The 19,505-nt window shown below is 38.5% G+C and overlaps 1 protein-coding gene across 3 annotated transcripts in view; it reads left to right on the top strand.

The window, feature by feature from the left end:
• The window catches only part of UVRAG (UV radiation resistance associated), a 97,501-nt gene that overhangs the window by 21,710 nt on the left and 56,286 nt on the right, over positions 1-19,505 (top strand). For all 3 annotated transcript variants that reach the window (XR_003258858.2, XM_026097940.2, XM_064505225.1), the window contains exons 5-6: positions 521-595; positions 6,213-6,298. Coding sequence is in view for 2 of the 3 variants with exons in the window: in XM_026097940.2 (XP_025953725.1) it covers positions 521-595; positions 6,213-6,298 (161 nt within the window). In the remaining variant the exon portion in view is untranslated. The remainder of the gene's footprint in view (positions 1-520; positions 596-6,212; positions 6,299-19,505) is intronic.

Raw genomic sequence — 19,505 nt, 5'->3', positions numbered from 1 at the left:
TTGTTTTTACTGAATGGAAGAGAATCTCTGAAAAATATTCCCTACAGCAGACTTTTAGTTGAAATAATATTTTTTACTTTAACAGTATATTAGCTGTAATACTAAAAACTAATTTTGTTATAACCACAAAAGCCTGCAATTGAGTACCATTTTAGATAAGATCTTGTGAAAGCTAATTTCTCAGAGACTAATCTCTGACTAGTTTCCTGCTCTCTTAATAATGTTTGACAGCTAGAAATAGAGCAATAGGAAAGGTGGTCTGGCCAGTTTATTGTTTTTCATTTGATATTTGTTTTTTCAAAGTAGAATGGCTGAGCATACTCAGCAACTGTCTTTAAAGCTGTGAAGCAAATGTGTTTTCTATGTTTAAATTTGGTTTTCTTTCAAGTTTCATTTACTTTAGGATTATAGAAACTGAAGAGCTGCATTTGACCATCAAATAGAGCAACTTATGCTTAAAAGCAGTGTACAGTTGTCATAAGGCAGCCTGAAAATGGCTTGTTTTCTGCTCTTCTTGCAGATACGTGCAAAAAACCCCAACGAGATTATTTTTGGTCTCAATGATGGCTATTATGGAGCTTCATTTGAACAGAAGGTAAGGGTATTTCATATTTGTTGTAGCTTGTTAGTACTGATGACAAGCTGAAATTCAACTTCCAAACATAGATTTTTCACACTTGGGTGCTCAGAACATGTAAATGCTTAGTTTTGAGAAGCAATAATTTTTTGACATGATAGATCAGACTCATCTCATCCCTGCTGGATGGACATTTGAGCTATTCATGGAAGATTTAGTGTAGATCATTCTAAAGCCAAAAAGAATCAGATTACAGAAAATAGTCTTTGTAAGATTGTTCTTTGAGACAGACACTTCATTCAAACTTAAAACATCTTGAAAATTATGTGGCTATTAATACACATTTTCGTGGCAAATATAAAAGCACATTAAGTGGTGGTTATCAATCTTATAACAGAATGTGCGGTTTCTAAATGGGAAGCCATTTAGTTGCTCTGTGTTGTAACTGTTTCACCCCATGTATTTTCCAAGGGCTCCACTGTAATTTGTTTGTCCAACCAGTACTTTGACTGCAACTACATTGATTATATAGCAATGCTGGTTAAACTTTAACATCTATGTAGTAAACTTAATGTAAATGACACAGCTGACAATCTGTATCCCAAATTGCTGTTGGTACTACAGTGCTCTACAGGTTGTATAAGGAGCACCTGGCTGGAGAGAAAATGACCCCTGACAAATAGCTACTGTCTGTGCAGTAGCCCCAACCAGCAAGTCCAGTCTTAGGGGGATTTGAATCGAGGCAGTGGCTTTATAGTCTACAACGTGGGTAACCGTATGTATATGTGAAGAAGTCCAGCAAGTGACAAGGTGACAGTGTACACGAAGCTGGCATGCATTCAGTCTAATAGAACAGCAAGTTAATATATGAATAAATCTCCACACATGGCAGTGGAAACATATCTCCTGTGTTCTTTAGTGGCTTTTAAAAGCTACATCTCATTGCCAAACTCTTCTGGCTGTATGCAGACCTCCAAACTGTTCAATATTTTGGTGGTTGCCTTTCAAATTCTAAAGGGTTTGATACACAATGCAGACTCTACTTCCTGGTGCTGTTAATTCAGTTCTCCTGAAGCAGGGTACTGTTCCAGGTTTTCATGATTTCAGAAGTAATAATCTGAGTCTGAATTCAAAGATGGTAACATTATCGCCTTTCCTGCTCCTTTGTGTTGTCAGGAATTGCTCGCTAGCTCTTAGGGTTTAAAAATACATCTTGGTTCTGCTTCTTCTACGTGCTCAGTAGAAAAGCTGCAAATACAGTCTCAGCCTCTGCAGAGCACAAATCCCCTTCTTTGCCCTTCCCTGTAGCTTGTTTGTTTTATTAGTGGGAAAACTGAATGTTTGTAGTTCTAAAATGTCTTGGTCATTAACTAAGATGAGTTAACACTCATGAGCTAAAACAAGAGAATTGTTGAAAGCTGAGTAAAGTATTCTGGAGATGTTTCATCTCTAGATGACTCAAAGTATCAAAACACGCTGTCTGGATATACTTCGGAACATTACTTGATCCATCTGGAATTTAATGCAAGTTGCCCATTTTCTATCCTATAGGCTTACCATATTGAGAGGTGGGAGTCTGAAAGCAACTATAACAGAATAAATTGAAGTAGGACAGGGTCATTAGGCACTGTCACAAGGTTTTTGTAATTAAAACTAGATTTAGTAGTTAAATGGATGTATTCCTGATCATCAAACAGCAAGAGCAACGTGCTCAGATATGAATGTTATAATGGCTAAATTGTTTATTTTAAAATCTATATAAAACTAGAAGCATGCAGGTGTACTGCATAATGTACTGTATTTGTGCTTTTAGAATCTTGAGGCCCATTTTCATTTAAGGTAACCTCCAGAATGCATGTTCGTTCTAAAAATACTTGCTTTCTAGCAGGCTCCTGTCCTGTAAAGGAGCAATGTGAAAAAATGCTAGCACCAACACTGATAGAGAAATTATAGGTAAGCTAGGCAACTTTATTATAACAACCTTCACAAAATAAAAGTGTATCCAGAGCCTCTTTATTGTTTTTAATTTCATCACTGACTTTTTTTTCTACTGAATGTGGGAATACCTTTGAATTCTATATCCTTGGCAATATATAGATATTTGGTATTTTGCCTCACTCTTCCATCTCTTCTGTCCAGCTGCAGTTTAGCTGTTCACAGAATCACAGATGATTGAGGTTTGAAGGGACCTCTGGAGATCATCTAGTCCAACCCTACTGCTCAAACAGGGTCACCTAGAGTGGTTCTCCAGAACAGTGTCCAGATGATTTGTGAATATCTGCAAGGATGGAGACTCCACAACCTCTTCTGGGAACCTGTTCCAGTGTTCAGTCACCCGGGTCGGGGGTGGAATCCTTGTATTCAAAGAGAATTTCCTGTATTTCAGTTTGCCCATTAACTTTTGTGCTGTCACTGAGCACCACGGAGAAGAGTTTGACATTGTCGTCTTTACCCCCTTTCTTCAGATATATGTACACATTGATAAGAACCCCCTGAGCCTTCTCTTCTCTAGGCTAAACAATCCCAGCTTCCTCATATGAGAGATGCTTCGCCTTAGTGGCCCTTCACTGGTCATCTTCCAGTAGGTCCATGCTTTTCTCACACTGGGAGCCCAGCACTGGACACCGCGCTCCAGGTGTGGCCTCACCATGACTGAGTAGAGGGGAAAAATCACCTCCCTCCACCTGCTGGCAATGCTGGTTATCCAAGGAGAAAACAAATATTTTCCTTGGATAACATTCTTACTCAAGTTACTGTTTCCTTGCAGCAATGGATACTTAGTTGATGGTGAGAAAAAAGTTGGTAAAAATTTCAAAAGCCTTTACAAGTTGTATAATGTGCTTACAAGTGTATTGTGTCCCCTGAAGGGTATTACTGCTTTCCTATAGGTATCTGACAGTGTTCATGTGACTTGATAAGAGGAGTTAACAGCTGTTTCTTCTGTCAGTGTCCTTGACCACATGCAACTTTCACGTTTGTACCTCCAGCTTCCGACTCTGTTCAAGATTTTTTTTTTTTTTTTGCTTTCTTTTGTAAAAGATCATGCAGCTATTTTGACAGAAGAGCTTGGTAGGGTTCTGTTCCCTTTATCACAGCCATGCTCAACTTACTTTCCTTTTTCCTTTAGTTCTCGCATTGGGGCCACTGAAATGCTTGTTCCCTGTATTAGCTTCATCCTCTCTGGTAGTCATCTGGAGAAACTCTGTATTTGGACTTGCTTCAGCTGATCCAGTGTTTAAATTGGAGAGAGATGCAAGCTTCATAGGGGTGTGTGTGTGTTTTCTTTTTTGAAGCCATCAACCTGGACTTAGTTTTTCAGTTCTTTTAGGACTTGTGGATCTCCTTGGTTTTGTCTGAGACTGCATGCTTGTGTGTAATACCACTTTCTACGCAGGCTCAAATGAGTTCTGGCTGCTATAATGGCTTTCCTAAAAGCCAGCTTTCTCCTTCTCCATTTTCCTCAATGGCTTCACAATTTTCAAATTTTCTTCTGACTGTTTTATGCTTGCTGCTACGAACCAGTAAGACCAATACCAAAAAGGGTAACTCTTTCCTGCAGTGATGTGTTTTCAGAGAGCACATTTAGGGAAACAAACATAGTTTTTGGTTAATGACTAGCTTACTGCTGTCATCTTAGAGGAAAAACCAGACCTAGTCTCTGAAACTATCACTGAAAACACTTGGCTGTGGTCAGAGGTGGGTGGCTAGAAGAACAACATATGTTCATCAGGGACACTGAGCTGTAGCTAGGTCTTCAACCATCAAGCAGGAAAGGCACTTGTCTTAGAAAAGCTGCATCTTTGTTTTCCTACAGTATGTGACCTCCATCAGTGCAGGTGGAATCTTTCCTGCATACTTGCTTATTAGCAGCTGGATCCTGACTGCTTTGCAAAAGCAAAGCAAAGTCTCAGTTTATTCCCAACTGTTTTCAAGAAAGGCCTTTTTGTATGCATTCGCAAATACATGTGCCTGTGTCTAGTATCTGTAATAAATACTGTGGCAGAGAAGTAGATAGGCTCCCCTTTCAAAGAGCAAACTGTTCTCTAATAAATTAGGTTGGAGCCCTTTCCTTGTGTGTTCTGGCTGTTTTCTCACTGGTGGAGTAGTTTGTATAGACTGTTTGGTATCTGTCTTTGTGTGTATCCATTCAATGCTAGCATTACTGGAGATCGCCTTCTGGTATAATCTGTAGGGAGCCTTGTAGTACAGTGGGAAAAGAAAAGGCTAAAACATAACTGCTGTGTGCTTTTCCCTCTTTCTGAAATTAGTTATTCTGGGCTACTCCACTTTTTCCTCTGAAAAATTAACTTTCTGTCCTTCACTTTCTGAAGCCAGTGTTTGTCAAAACAAGACCTACCTCATGATGTGCACACTGATAATAATAGTTGTGCATTTTCAATTTTCCACCTTCCTAGTTCATTCACTAGGATTAAGATGTCTGTCTGCTGGTATCTTTTTCAGGGGATGTATGTGTGGATTTCATCATGTAGAATCCAACATCTTGAGAATGAAAATGAGGAGCTGAGACACCTGCTGATACATTATGCAGCACATTGCAACAGAGAATAGTATATAAATCTCCTAATAATTTAGATGGAATCTTATTTTTGCTGGAAAGGGATGTTTACTGCATGACCTGTGGCTAATGCAGTTTTGTCAATAAGAGTTGTTGAAATGTAACTGTCCATTTCAACATCTTCTATATGGAAACAGCTTGTTGAGGCAGGTGAAGAATATGTAAGTAGGAATTGTTGCACTCATATGAGACTAAATCTATATTACTGCTAGAAAACTAGCGGATGACATGTACTGTCTGGGGTAATTTCTTACACCAAAGAAAATGGCTTTTTTCCTATGATCCATGAAGTTTTTGATAGTACTGTGGAGTCATTTGACCTACTTAGGATTCACTTTTTGTCCTGTGAAGAAACGGTTCTGAGAATTTGTGGCATTTCTAGGAATTTATGCGACTGCCTGATACGGAAGAGTTTGATATCTGGTATTTGCAGCATAAAGTATTGCCGTTGGCCTGTTTTGATGCCTTTTGTGCAGAATGTGCACTTGGGTCTCTTAGGAACACTGCAGGGTTTTGTATAACTTCCTAAAACTCCTTCACATCATTCCAAAATAAAAGATCATTCAAAACTTCATTCAAAATTTAGATGCCTGTTAAATGTGCTAAAACATGGAGAAAGAATTGAGTTTTATTTCAGTCTTGTACATCTTGTACCTCTTATACCTCTTATACATCTGTGCTCACATTACTGAATGTGAAGTAGATCCGAAGCTGAAGAAAGTCAATACTGCAATTGCATCCATCAGTATTTCTGTGCATAAAATGACTTGTGCAATAATGGATATTACAGTTCAAGAAAATGCATGCCAGGTCTAGTACACAGCTAAATATGTTAATGCTGTAACATTTTATAGGTAAACACTATTGTAGGCCTGACTTGGGCTGCTGCTATTGCCTCTTCTTAAAAACTGCTTCTTCTGAAGCCCATGAACTTGTATCAAGACCGAGTTAAAATGCATTAAATACAAGATCAGTTATTCTTCTCCAGAAAGTGCATGCTTTTAGTCAAGATGGAAGAATTTGTTGATTCTTTAATTAATGTTCTTTCTTTGCCTTTAGGATCACTCAGGTACCCTGAAGAATAGTCTTCTCCAGGTGGATCAGAACTGTGTTCGTAACTCTTATGATGTCTTCTCTTTGCTTAGGTAAGGCTTTTGAGAATATTCCGTGTAGCTTTTTTAATTTCTTTACAGTATGTGGAGGTAGCCTTTCCAAATACAAAATATTTCTAGACTGGAATTTGCATGGAAGATGTTTAAGTAGCATCGACTTATCCCTGGTAGCAAGGAGACAGGGCTTGACTTTTCTTCCTTGGTATGCTCCGGACTTTTGCCATATGGATGCTTGAGCCACTCTGATGTAGAGCCAGTTATGGAGCTTACCCCCATGGATTAGCTTGTGAATGTTGAAACCACGAAACTTTATTACTGGGGAAATTCTGTGGAAAGCCCCTACTCCGTTCTTCTCAGCAGAATGAAAATTGGCTTAAATGTCTTAGAACAACTGAAAATGCTTCCCTGCCAAAACCTAACCTGCCTGAAAGTGACGTTCTTAGAAGAAAACAGTTATGTATCTAAGATTTTTGTTAAACCATTGACTTGGATTTACCTTTTGCATAATCCTCCTCTGAAATCCAGAAAAGCCACACTGCATAGTCAGGACCCGGTTACTCCGGTGCCATGTGATTGATTTGCCTTGTGACTCCGATGCCATTGTAATTGCACTTTTGGGTGGTTACTTTAGCTGTCTGCCTGTTGGTTATGAAGAATGTGAAATGCTAGTAGGAGGGTAAGCGGGAAGGCCTTTTCCAGATCTGCTTTAAATATAATAGTTTGAGAATGCTAGCTGTAGGAAGTACAATAGAGGGGTTAAACACTGTCAGTGGGTTGGGTTTGAGGGATTTGTGTGTAAAATGCATTTTTACAAGACGCTTTTAAGTTGCTGACTTCAGCTATGTAATAATAACAGCAGACATGCTACAAAAAACTCTTGAAGCAAATGTTTAATATGCTTTCAAATCATTGGAAAAACATATTTATCAGTTGTATAAATCTAATTCACTTAGTAACCTTAACAGTAGATGTCACTGTTGCCTGTACGAAGTGTTAGCCGTATTTTTCTATATTGAAGACAGTGTGGTAGGAGAAGTTAACTCTAGGTTGCTTGTTCAGAAGCCGTTATTTTATAAGCTCTCTTAAACTTTAAATGTGTTGTTTCTTGATTCTGGAAAATGTATTTAAGATAAAGACTGCCTTCTAAATGTCTGTCTTCTCTGCCTCTAGTGGAAAACAACCAGGGGGCGTAACATGTGATTCTGGCTGCTTTCAGACACAGTCCATTAGAAATGAACTTTTATACTACCTAAAATTTAATCTTTGTTAAATGGAACCAAGAAAGTGTTTGCCAGTCATTCTGATTGAAAAATAATAAAGAAATGCATGAGCAGAGCAATTTCCTTTGCACTTCTTTGTGGTATCACGCACATTCCAGAAAAATACTCACTTTTATACCAGCTGGTCATGAACTTGACTGACTAGAGCCCTGTCTAACTCTGTCTAATGTGAACTGTGGCCCTTCTCCTAAAAGTGACTATCATAAAACTGATAAGAAATGAAGATGTCAACTTTGATAAAGCTTCTCTTGCTGGATGCTCACCATTGCTGTTTTGAAACCTGATTACTGGAGCTATGCACTTTGCTCAGTCTTGGGAAGGTGAAAGTCCAGGCACTCTCTCTTACAGTTTTTAGGTATGCTGTTGTGTGGAGATCCTCTTTAGCACTGCCTCTGAGCTGAGGCTTCCCGCTTTCTTTTGCTTTATCCCAGGAGGAGTGAACTTTTCCTTGTCCTCAGCACCAGGACTGCTGCTGACTGAATTTCAATTGGCTTTACCTGCCCTGTCAAGGAATATATACTGTATTGTCTGGTTCCCACAAAAGTTATAATTCATGACCGTACCTATGTGCTTTTTTTTTTTTTTTGCCCGTTTCCATCTGAACTGGGAGTGCTCTCTGGGAACTGAGGCAAGGTCCTCCATATAGTCTTGAATCCTTTCTCTTCCTTTCTACATCAACTCAGCTTTGAACAGATGAACTTTCACTACCACTGCTTACTCTTGGTATCTAGCTCAAAAGATTGTGATGGCTTTTATTTCTTTCTAATAACTTCTGGTCTCTTTTTGGCAGGTGCTTTCTTTCTCCTGTCAGGCAGTCTGTGGGTTTGTCACCTCCTCCTGGAGTCCAGAATTGAGTAATTAGCCTGGGGAAATCTTCCCAGAGATATCTTTTATGAGAAAGTTTGACTTATAACCAAAAGAGGGGGCATAATTTGAGTTATAATTCATTTGACAGGACACTTACAGTGGGAGGAAATGAATTGCTGTTTGCCTGCTTCTGTCCATTGGCTGTAAAGAGAATAGGGAAGTGTCTACACTGTAAAGGTTTGCATCTGGTCACATAAATCCCACGTTTTGAAGACTTTTTTCAGGATATGGTATTTGTGTTTGCAGTAAAAATTCACAAGCTGCACATGTGGTTTCCTAATGTTTTCATGGGATATTATGAATATGAAGAACAGCTTGTACTGGTTTGATTTTAAACTTCTCAAAGGAAACAAGTCTTGGTGATGGTGGTATCTGCATCTGAGTTATACTGGTGGTGCCATGCTGCATGGCTACTGTGATTGGCTCTACAGCACAAGGATTTAGAGAGCAGGTTCTATTTTAACCATTACCTCTTCAAGCTGCAAAATGAGAATTTCTGTGATTGGCTTTAGTCAGCTGCCGAAGCTGCTTTTTGGGGAAGGAAAAATGATATATATATTTTTTTCTTCTCAGATGAAGTGAATAGCTAAAACTTTAAGCTTATGAATAGGCCTTAATGAAAAGCATGTGCTTGACTGCATTTATGTTTATTAAAAAAATCAATTAGGAATGCCAGAGAGTGTGAACAGTAGAATTTTTTTTTTTTCAAGTGTTAGATTAAAATGGGGCATGTGTGCTCAGATGCTTAATTATGTGGTTTTACAAGTTAACTAAGTAGGAGGAAAAGTTTAAGTAACCAGACACCTTAGTTTTACATATGGAGGTTCTCAGCACCTTGTGAACCTTCTTGTTCTGGGGCAGAGACAAGATCCTCAGGCAAACATTGTGCTGCTAATAAGTTGTCCATGCCATATGGAAATGACAAATGTTCTTACAGCCATTTGCTTTAAAAAGGCTAACTGACTAATTAACCAGCCCAACTGGAAAGCTAAATTTTTGAGGTTTTTCCCTCCCCTTGGCTCTATGCTCCTATTTCCTGAGAATGGGTCACTTCAAGGCTTTCTATATATTATGTAGCTGGTAGTAATAGGTTGTACAGTAACACATTTCACCTTTCATATAACACGCAGGATGGGCCAAATATATCTGAGGTCATGTTCTGGACATGTCTCCATAATTAGACTCTCAGCATGTTTGCAGCACTGATGGGAATAGGTTTATATTTAGCATTCTGTTAGTTTCCTATCCTTTCTTTTCTTTAAAATTTGAAAAATAGACTTTTCAGTATTGAGTGATATTGGGAAGATGGGATGAGCCCGTAATATTAAAACTTTATTTTTGTATTTAGGAACTGAAGCAATATGCCTTGTATTTTACAACTGTTTTATTATAGCACTTAAACCAATTAGGCCTCTGATAGCATTTTCACCTCTAAATATGAGTGCAGGAAGTCCTTCTGAATTCTGTCTGGAGACAAACAGTACGTAAGAATTAATGAAACCTGGCTCTCTGCAGTTTTGTTTCTTACGTTCTTAATTTCTCCAGTCACAACCTCTTTCTTTGTTTTAACCATTGCGTTAGCAGATGTGATGGCATGTTTGTGCTATTTGGTCAGTCAGTATAAATTGAAAATGTTTTGGTTGTATTATTACGAAGATTAAAAAAAATAAATCTGATACTGGTACAGTTTCAGCACTGGAGACACTAGTAAAAGAGCAACTCTGAGTAACTACCATAATAATACTAGTTCTGTCTCTCCTAGCTGAAGTTGATTTAAATAGTACTGCTAGGTGTTAAAGTGCTTCTGCTGCTCCTGTGAATCTGATCTAGTGGAATGGTCTTGGAAACAAGAGCAGCTGCAGAGAACACACAGGGGCATGCCTTTATCAAAGAAAACAGGTCCTTACAGTTCTGGTGACAAGCAAATAAATGTGGTTGCAGTGCCCTGAACAGGTAAACATGGCTTTTGTAACCAGATCATAAAATTAAGTGAACAATTCCCCTCTATTTCACTTTGCAGAAATGATGGCCCAGGTTGCGATTTAGTGATTTTTAAATGGCCTAAGATGACCAATGACAAGACACTGCTCTGAAGAGGAAGAGGGCTGAATTTCTGAACTAGCAAGTAATATTGCATTCTAGGTTAGGGGCTCAGAAAAACTTGTATGAGCCACATTTTTCTTGAAACGAATCAAATGCACATCTAGCAGTATTACAGAACCACAGGATATTTGAGGTTGAAAAGGACCTCTGGAGATCATCTGGTCCAACATCCCTGATCCAGCAGGGTCACCTAGAGCAGGTTGCCCAGGACCACGTCCAGATTTTAAATATCTCCAGGGATGGAGAGTCCACGAGCTTTTTTGGGCAACCTATACCAATGTTCAGTATTGTTGAACGTGGGCATGCTCATACATGACAGGTAAAAATATAGTTTCTACAAATTGTCTTAAGTCTCACTGCCTCACATGTTCCTGTCTTCCTACCTTTTGTAATCCCATACACCAGAGACCTCCTTAGAGTTACAGACTTTGTTTCAGGATTTATACTTCATAATAGAGTTGTTAATTTAAAGAAAAATGCATGTTTATGATTGAGGCAAATTTATTTAAGAATACAAATTTAGGTAGTGCTTGTCTGCAGTCTGAAACTTTTGAGTTGTTAGCAACCAACTGTCTTAAGAGACCGAGTCTAAAATATGGAGACACCATATAAAATCACTGTTTTGTTTAGCTTTGCTTATGGTAGGAAAGAAGCTTTGTGATAACTATTGCTTGTGTGTTTTAAATTCTTCCATCTTTAGGAGCAGTTTTAATTAACAAACAGAAACCTTACATAAATTAATCTCTGAAATGAGTAACAGACAAACTAAGGGGTCAGTATAAGCAGTTGTAGCATTGAAGTTATTAGCTCAGTCGTTTCTGAGACCACATAGTGGAAACGCATGTGCAAAATGTAGTAACTGCTTTTGGGCAGCTATTTTTATCACATAAACAGCTTCAAGTTTAGCATAATTTTATTCGTAAGCTTTCTGAGTGGGGATCAGTCGAGTGAGCAAGGTCTTTCTCTGCTTGTACCACTTTGAGTGAAGGTTTGTTACTGGGGTACGTTGGCCTGTTCCCAGCTAGGGAGGCAGCGCAAGACAAGTCAGTCTTTAACCAGGCAGGAGAGTCTGCTGTCTTGACAGCCAGGAGCTCAGTAAGATTTTTCTGTTGTAGAGTATTTATAAGCAGCAATTCCTAACTTAAGGCTAAAACTGGTTTAGCTTTATGGAGAATAAGACCATTGGATGATCTAGCCTAATTAACTTCTAAATTGCCTCTTTTCTTTTCCCCCAATTATTTGTTCAAGTTGGTAGCTGTGTTTCAATTCTCAGCTAAAAAACTATCCCCCAGATAGGAATGATGAAACTTAATGTAGCAATGCAAATAATCCAGTATGTCCTACCTTTTGTTAAGAGAAATGAGGCATTTTAAAATACGCACTAACAGAGTGGAGTCTTTGGTTTCTAGCTTTTTTCTTTGCTGTCCTTTCCTCAGAGAAGGATCCCAAGTCATGTCCCTGACCAAGACCTCTCTCGATGTTGTATTTATGGATATTTATGTAGCCCTGTTCCTGTTGCACCTTGAGAAGGTGGCACATGTGTGGCAGGAAAATGGTGTCATTCAGCTAGCCTGATGCTCTTCCTGTGTCTTGTCCCAGCTTTTCCTGTGCCTATCTGTCATAAGCAAATCAGTAAGTTCCTCAGCTAAAAATTCCCTTTGCTTGTGATAAGTAAGTGTGGCTGTTTTTCTGTGATGACCAGATCTGATGTTTCTAATCGGGAAAGACTTTCACCTGGAAGATTTGGCTTTCCTTACTGTACAGGCAGCCAAGACAAGGCAGGCATCCCCTTAGCTTTGGACATGAAAACCCAGGTGGCCTAAGGCCAGTATGAATAAATATGAACTGTAATCTGACCTCATGAGTGTCCCTGTGTACTTTAAGCAATGCTAAAATGGATGGACAGTGTAACAAGTGTGATCTGTCTTGGCCTGAAAATCAGGTGGCTTGGAATTGTAGGGTATTCCTGGGAAATAGCGATGGAGGTGGAAACTGGAATTTTTCTTGAGGCTCCTTGGGGGTTTTGATCTGTATGATCAGACTTGTGGACAAATCTGTTCCCAGGCATTTTACTCTTATGGTGCTAAGCTTTATGGAAACTGAGGCTAATCAGTCATCGGAAGAGTCAATTTCCAAGCTTGGCTTTTGCCAAAATGGGTAGAAGAGAGCACAGGTCATAGTAAGCTGAAACAGTCCATGAAGCATAAGAGGTATTTTTCTGTATACTGAAGTAAGTGCAGGATTGGTAGTCCTGCTCTGCTACTGGTCTTATCTTCAGCTCTCCCAATAGCCACCATGTTGAATACAATAGTTATGTAGTAGCAGATTTTTAGCACGAGTGCAGCAGGGATGTTGCTAACTTTTGATCAGATTCAGTTTTAAAACACTGTTTAGGAGAGAGACTACACAGATCTTGTAAGAACTTCAAAAGTAGCTTTATTCTGCTTCTTTATTTGTGACAGCAGTCAAAAAAACATATTGATGAAGTGGTGTTCTATTTTGGATTATATTAGAAATCGTAACCCAATCCTCATCCTTTCTGTAGCTTCATTACAGTAGATGAAAAAAGTATGTCACTTAACCCAGTGTTTAAAAAGCAGGATTTGGAGAGGAATTACACTGGAACACTTGCCTGTCTTTGTGACGACTTTGTCCTGCACATGGTCATAGTGCTTCTAGAGCAGTGCTACTATTTGCTTTATCTTTTTGCCTGGGCAAAGACTTCAGTCATATGTCAAAAATACCTAGCAGCATCAGAGAAAGTCAGTGTTGCATTTTGACTGTGAATTAATACAGTGGATTAAAGATCTCTCATCAGGAGAATGGTTTTTTTTTTTTTTTTTTTTTAAGATTAAAAATGGGTGCGTGTGTCTTTCTATAAACTAAAGCTTACAAAGGTATGCACTTATGATTGAGGAGCTGCAGAATACTCACGTAATAGTTGTGACCATCTCCTTTGCCTTTTGCTTGTCTACTGCTAGGTCTTTATTCTCTAATTCTACAACTGTGAATTACAGCTTGTTCTCTTGGAAGGAAATTTTGATCCGAGTTTGGGGATGGGCTCCAGGAAAAAGTGCAGTAGTATGCAGCTTGAAAAAAAGAGTTACCTGAATATTGAGTAGTGTTGCTCCCCCTTCTCCCTCTAGAGGGTAAGACCTGTTCTCAGGTGTCACAAATACTTTATCAGTCATGTGGACTGCAAATAGAGTAACACAATCAGCTTGATGGCAGCCGTTTTCATTTTTTGGGTAGAGCCTGAAATCCTTTCAGCCTGGATTTATGCATCTTTTCAGTTATGCAGTGAACTCCAGCCTTAGGCTTACTTGCTGCTTCAGGACAAGAATTAAAATGTATATGAAAATTTGTTGGGAGGCTACATGGCAGCGAAGGCAATTGGAATCTACCAGTGTCACTGCCAGGCTTCTGATAGAAGTTGTCTTCATGTACTTATGCCTACAGGAAATTTATATGTAACTTACCTTCCTGCTGTACAAAACATCTCCAGTGTGATCCTGTTTGTTGCACTGGCAAGGGTTTCTATAATAGCAAATCTATGAACACTAGTGTAAAGAACAAAGAATAACTTAATTCATATTTGCCACAAATATTTGTTCTTTGAATACAAGTCAAGCTATTAGTCTATGCTAGCCTGGGGGCAAATCTGTAAATTGGAATACAAGAGGACTAGAGACATAACAGGAAAATTTCATTTCTGGAAAAAAAGAATTGTTCATGCTTCATTTTAAGATCTTTTCATCTTCTCTCCATGCCCATGTGTTTTTAAGGTGATCTGTATCCTGGCTAACTCCTTTAAATGACCCTCCAAGTGGAGGCCTGGATATCTCCTGCTGCTAGTCTGATAGATGTATTTTTTCCTTTTTTTCTGCAGGGTGCAAACAGTTCAAAGCATCCACTGTTGCAGTGTCATCATGGATTTGATTATTCAGAAACTTGTTCATTCAAGTCTTGCACACTTGTCACAATTCAAAACTGTTTGAAAAGATGACAGAAGGTATCTGTACTTCAACAGCATTGTCTTGTTCGACTTCCTTAAGTTTCTACAAGTCAGTGCTGTAATACCACAAGTGAGCAAGTCAGACTTATATTTTATTCTAGTCCACCTTCTTAGTGTCTTTTCTTGCCCTCCATCAGCTTTTGACAAATTGTAGGAATAGGTTTCTGAAGAAAGGGAGTATATGATCATAAATCAGAAAAACCTTTCTTGTGGGAAAGTGGATGTAGCAAATGATGGTTAAAGGGGCTATGTAAAATACATGGCTGGCACTCTCTATAATCTACTCTGAAATAAAAAAAGTCTGCATTCTGTTTTCTGTATTTAATAGGAAAGTCTTGGATTTTTTTAATAATAGGATTGGGTATTGTACTTTCAGGAGCCTACATCTCTCTTACTGCCAGAAGAGTTCTGTTGTACTTTCTAAATCCTCAGTAGTAATCCTCAGTTTAAATTTAGGCTCACTATAAACTAAGATTGTTCTGGCAAATATGACCATAGGCACTCATTTTTCTTGTGAGAAGTAGCTGTAGCGTGTGACTGCTGTAATTAATTGATGTATTTATGGCTTAAGGTTTTGTTCATGAAAAATCCAGATGCATCTGTTAAAAACAAATAGATGTTTGGAATACATAATAGAACTACAGTCATTTGTCAAATGTCTAATAAAGTTGAGACGCTTTCATTAATATAAATATAAGCATATGTTAACTAATGGGCACAACTGTGAATATGCTCCAGCTTTCAGTTTCTTTACTACATGAAGTATTTATTTAGCATGATCTGTTGCAGATGGCAATCTATAATTATTTTTGAAGATGGCAGCGTACTTACTACATGAAGTAGTAAATCACTGGAATAATTCATGATCAAGAGGGGACATCTCAGTTGCAGGATACTGCAGTGCCTCTTAAAGGAGAGCAGTTCAGCTGAACCTTTAAATGTTACCTCAAACTTGCTGCAAGTTGAAAGAGAGCAAATGCATTGTTATGGCACGTTCTCAAGTTGTAAAATCAAGTTATTTCAGGCTATTGCATGCCACGGCCTTTGAGAAGTTTGCAAGATCAGGAGTTCTTTCAAACAAGACAAGAAGGTTATTGCTAAGAAATCATGTAATGAAGTCTGAAACTTGGAACCTCTTTTTTTCAAATCAGTACCTGTGTTTAATTGCAAAAACAAATCCAGCTGTAAAGATGTGCAAAGATACATAATTACTCAGCTTTTTCTTGGCCAAATATTGTGTGCTAGAATTGTGTCAAATCATACAGCCAAGGTAGTCAGTTTTTGGGGAGAGATCTTAGTTCAGACTTGAAAAGCCATTCTTTTGAAAAGCTATTCTTACTGGTTAGAAGGAGTCCCCCAAGTAGTTTGAGTTGTTGAGATGTGGGCTAAGAAGTGAAGATGAGAGAGAGAGATTGAATTTCTGTCTGCAGGTTCTTGCTAGATCATTTAAACATGAAGCTTTTTTTGGTCCTAGATTATGATACATGGCTAAAGGTTTTGTGTATGTCCCATTGTCTTTCAAACTGCCTTTGGATGGGAGAGCGTTTTGTTACCTCTTAGTCTTCCTTGTCTTCAAAAGGAAGTGATCTGAGGGTGGAGGTAGGACAATAGCTTCACAGATCTCCACCTCCAAAGTATTGTAAGATGGCCTTCTTCTGTAAAGAAATTTGAATGTCTGCTTTGTTTTTCAATGCTTTCCCAGGCAGCAGCGTGGAACTCACCTGGTTTTGGACAATTGCACAGCAGCTCTTAAGGGGGCCCCAAGCAACAGCAGTAAATCTTGTCACAGTTACGTTCATTTACCCTGCTGCTGGCTTACAATGGCTATGAGCTGCTGCAGAGACACTAGAACAGCCTGCAGACACTGCATGACGACACTATTGGCTAAGTTATTTCTTTAAAAAGTCTTAGGTTTCTGCTGTAATTGGTTTGGCTTTCCTTTCTGCTGAAGGAAGTTTGGTAGCAGGCCAATGGCCTCTTGAAGCCATGAATTAATTCTGAAAGTGCTCTGTAAGTGCTAATTTTTTAAAAAAAATTAAAAAAAACTTGAACAATGTAGGAAGAATCTTGTATTGGCTGATAGCATGTAGCTTATGCTATCAGTTGGCTTGTGATTGTCAGTTACTAAACTGAGTCAAATTGTACTCAAAGCACAAATTGTGCTAACTTTAGGCTGTAGCTTTGGACTTGCATTCAAACTAGCAATGGAAACAGTATGCAGTCAATTAGTGCTGAGACATCTATCCACTAACTGCATCCAAACTTTAATCCAAGTTTATAGCCTAAACTTGCTGATCTCCATTCATTGGTGTAATTATAATTGATTTCACTGAAGTCTGTCTTGTGCATGCAGAAGTGATGCACAAAATTTCTGGGCTGATGTTCTTAGTTTAGTTTGTATTCCCTTTGGATGTCGAGAGACTGGCAGGTGGGTACAGTGGGGGCTCTTTGGGTGGGAGAGGGAAATTTTTGTTGATGGCTGCTACTTTTGTGACAAGATGTCCATAAATTTTTAATTTTGGAAGGCTTAACTTCAGGTGTGGATATGACCTTACTGTTACCATTTTCAAGTTCTCAGGACAACAGTTAACATACTCGGGTTACAAGAATGAAGACTTATTGATACTGGTTGACTCAGTGTAAATGGCAGTACTGTTTGGCATCAAGAGAGCCTCGTTTAGCTGTAGGCTTTCTCTGTACTGCAAGGAATGACTGGATGATACTTGGCTTAGAAAGACATTTCTTTATGAAAACAGTCTTACAACAGTCTCTAGGGATATACCTTTAGAGAGATATATTCACCAAATTGAAGAAATATCTGAAGGAATGTCCTGTTTAAGAAGAAAGTCTGAATAGATACCTGTGCCTTATGCTTGGGCATGGGTAGAAGTACTGAACTTCTTATAAAATTTGTTGTAGGTTGTTAGCTGAGTATTGATCAAATCACTGAAGAACTGGCATAACAAATGACCCTATCATGATTATATCAGTTACATAAATTCTCTTTCACTGAATTTTCAACTTTTTTCACTTTTTTTGCTACTGAAGTGGCATGACTCAAAGACTTCATTGAGCCTCTTCCTTAATCACTTGACAGGCTAAATAAAGAATACTCTTCCAGTACAAAATTAGATGAAGGGGAGAGAAAGGGAGAGCCAATTTCACTCTGTTATTACTCTTTCCCTATAAGTCTTAGCTATTTGATCTTTGAGTTAGACTTTGTAATGTCTGGAAAGAAAATGTTCCAGACCTTCAGGAAAGAGCAAGCTGGAAACTGTTGAAGTAGGAAACTTAAGAGCCTGCTCTATGACGTGACAGCAGAGCTTTCAATGATGTTCAGGAAGGGTGGCTAACCTTGACACTGACCTGTATACTGTATGTTACACAGCTGAAAACCTCGAAGTATTGCTGAAAGTGGGAGGTGTTAGAAGTAGTTCTCAGTAGGACATCAGCATTTTAATGAGGTCTTGTTACTCTAGTGGGGATGAGAGATTGAGCCCTTGGGTGACCTAACAATGTTGGCCTCAGCAGTCCTTTTTTGCTGTAACAGCCAGCAGAGCCACGCTGCTTGATTTAGATGGTGTCTGTGTGTGGTGTGGGATTTTTTTTTTAAAGCTATTTCTGGATGTACTTAATGTGCTAAACTACAGAAAGCTTGGGAAACCTCTTACAGGTAATAAGAATATTGGACCAGTTCAAGGAAAGAGGTGGAGGGAAATTTTGAAGGCCTCAAATGACTTGAAATGGTGGATTGACAAGTCTGCTTTGCTTGCTATGAGCAGTCTGAGGAGCTGTAAAGAAACTGAAGGTACCATTTAGTATAACTTGAAAGAAGGTTCTGGTTTCTATTCTGTTACAGAGAATGGAGAGTAGAAAGAATGTAGGAGAAGCAATAGTGTGAAGGAACTAAAGGTGTCTATTCTAAATACATTCACCTTGAGTTTATAACATGGAAAAGTCCTAAATGATAATGACCTTGCTTAATATTCCTAATATTAGTTTTTTTCTGTCCATACATTATCTTGTCTTCCTTTACTGGTTTGATGGGTTAGATGGTTCAAGTATTCCCCTCATACTGGTTTCAGTATGAGGTTATTGTGTAATATGTGTGCCGTTAGGCAGAGATGGGATGCCGAAAGGGGATGATATGAGAAGGAATAAGGCTTTGTTACTTGTACGTGAAGCATGATGCCTTGTTATTTTCTAGCTGCATGCAGAGCGTTACAAACTTTAAATAGCAATACTTCCATTGCTTGGATAAAACTGGAAGAGATTATGTAATGTAAAAGGAAGGAGCTGAGTAACCTCTTCTGTATGCTGCAATGCTTTGTTGCTTGGTTCTTAGCAAATTCTTAGCCTGCTTTAGTAACCTTAACCATTCTTATGAAGAAGTAGAGATTTTAATTTTCACTAACAGAAATGATCATTGAAACATATTCAGAGGCTTAGTCTGCTAGGTAGATGTTTGCCCAGCAAAACACGCGTTCCATGCAAAGGTTATCTGTTGACCCATGTATTGCTGTTCTGAATAGACCTTCAGTTGAGTTAAATACTTAGTCTAGTAGCAAAGCTGCCTGAAAAAAGTTCTTATGAAAAGAGAAGACATTAACAGTTAAGAAGCTATGAATGGAAAAGTAAACCTGTGTTTGCATGCCTTAAAAGCCATATTCTGCATCTTTAGATCACTTCCAAATAATATTCTTCCAAATAATACATTAAGTTCTAGCTTCCACTGCAGTACTCATTAGTCCTAAGAGATGCATTAATGTCTTTCTAGATGTGCTTTACTATTGCTGTCCTCTGAGTATCTTTTTTTGACAAATATGGTGACTGCTCAATTCTTTCTTCAGCCCGAAGCCAAACTAAGTGCTCATAAACATGTAATCATTTTCTTTTCCCTACTCCAAATCTGATTAAGAAGTTTATATTTTCATTACAGAGGGGACCATAGCATATTTAGAGATAGTGAGGGTGG

Source organism: Dromaius novaehollandiae, chromosome 1 (assembly GCF_036370855.1).
Source record: "Dromaius novaehollandiae isolate bDroNov1 chromosome 1, bDroNov1.hap1, whole genome shotgun sequence".
In the NCBI taxonomy this organism is placed as follows: domain Eukaryota; kingdom Metazoa; phylum Chordata; class Aves; order Casuariiformes; family Dromaiidae; genus Dromaius; species Dromaius novaehollandiae.
This window is presented reverse-complemented; position numbering and strand designations above follow the sequence as displayed.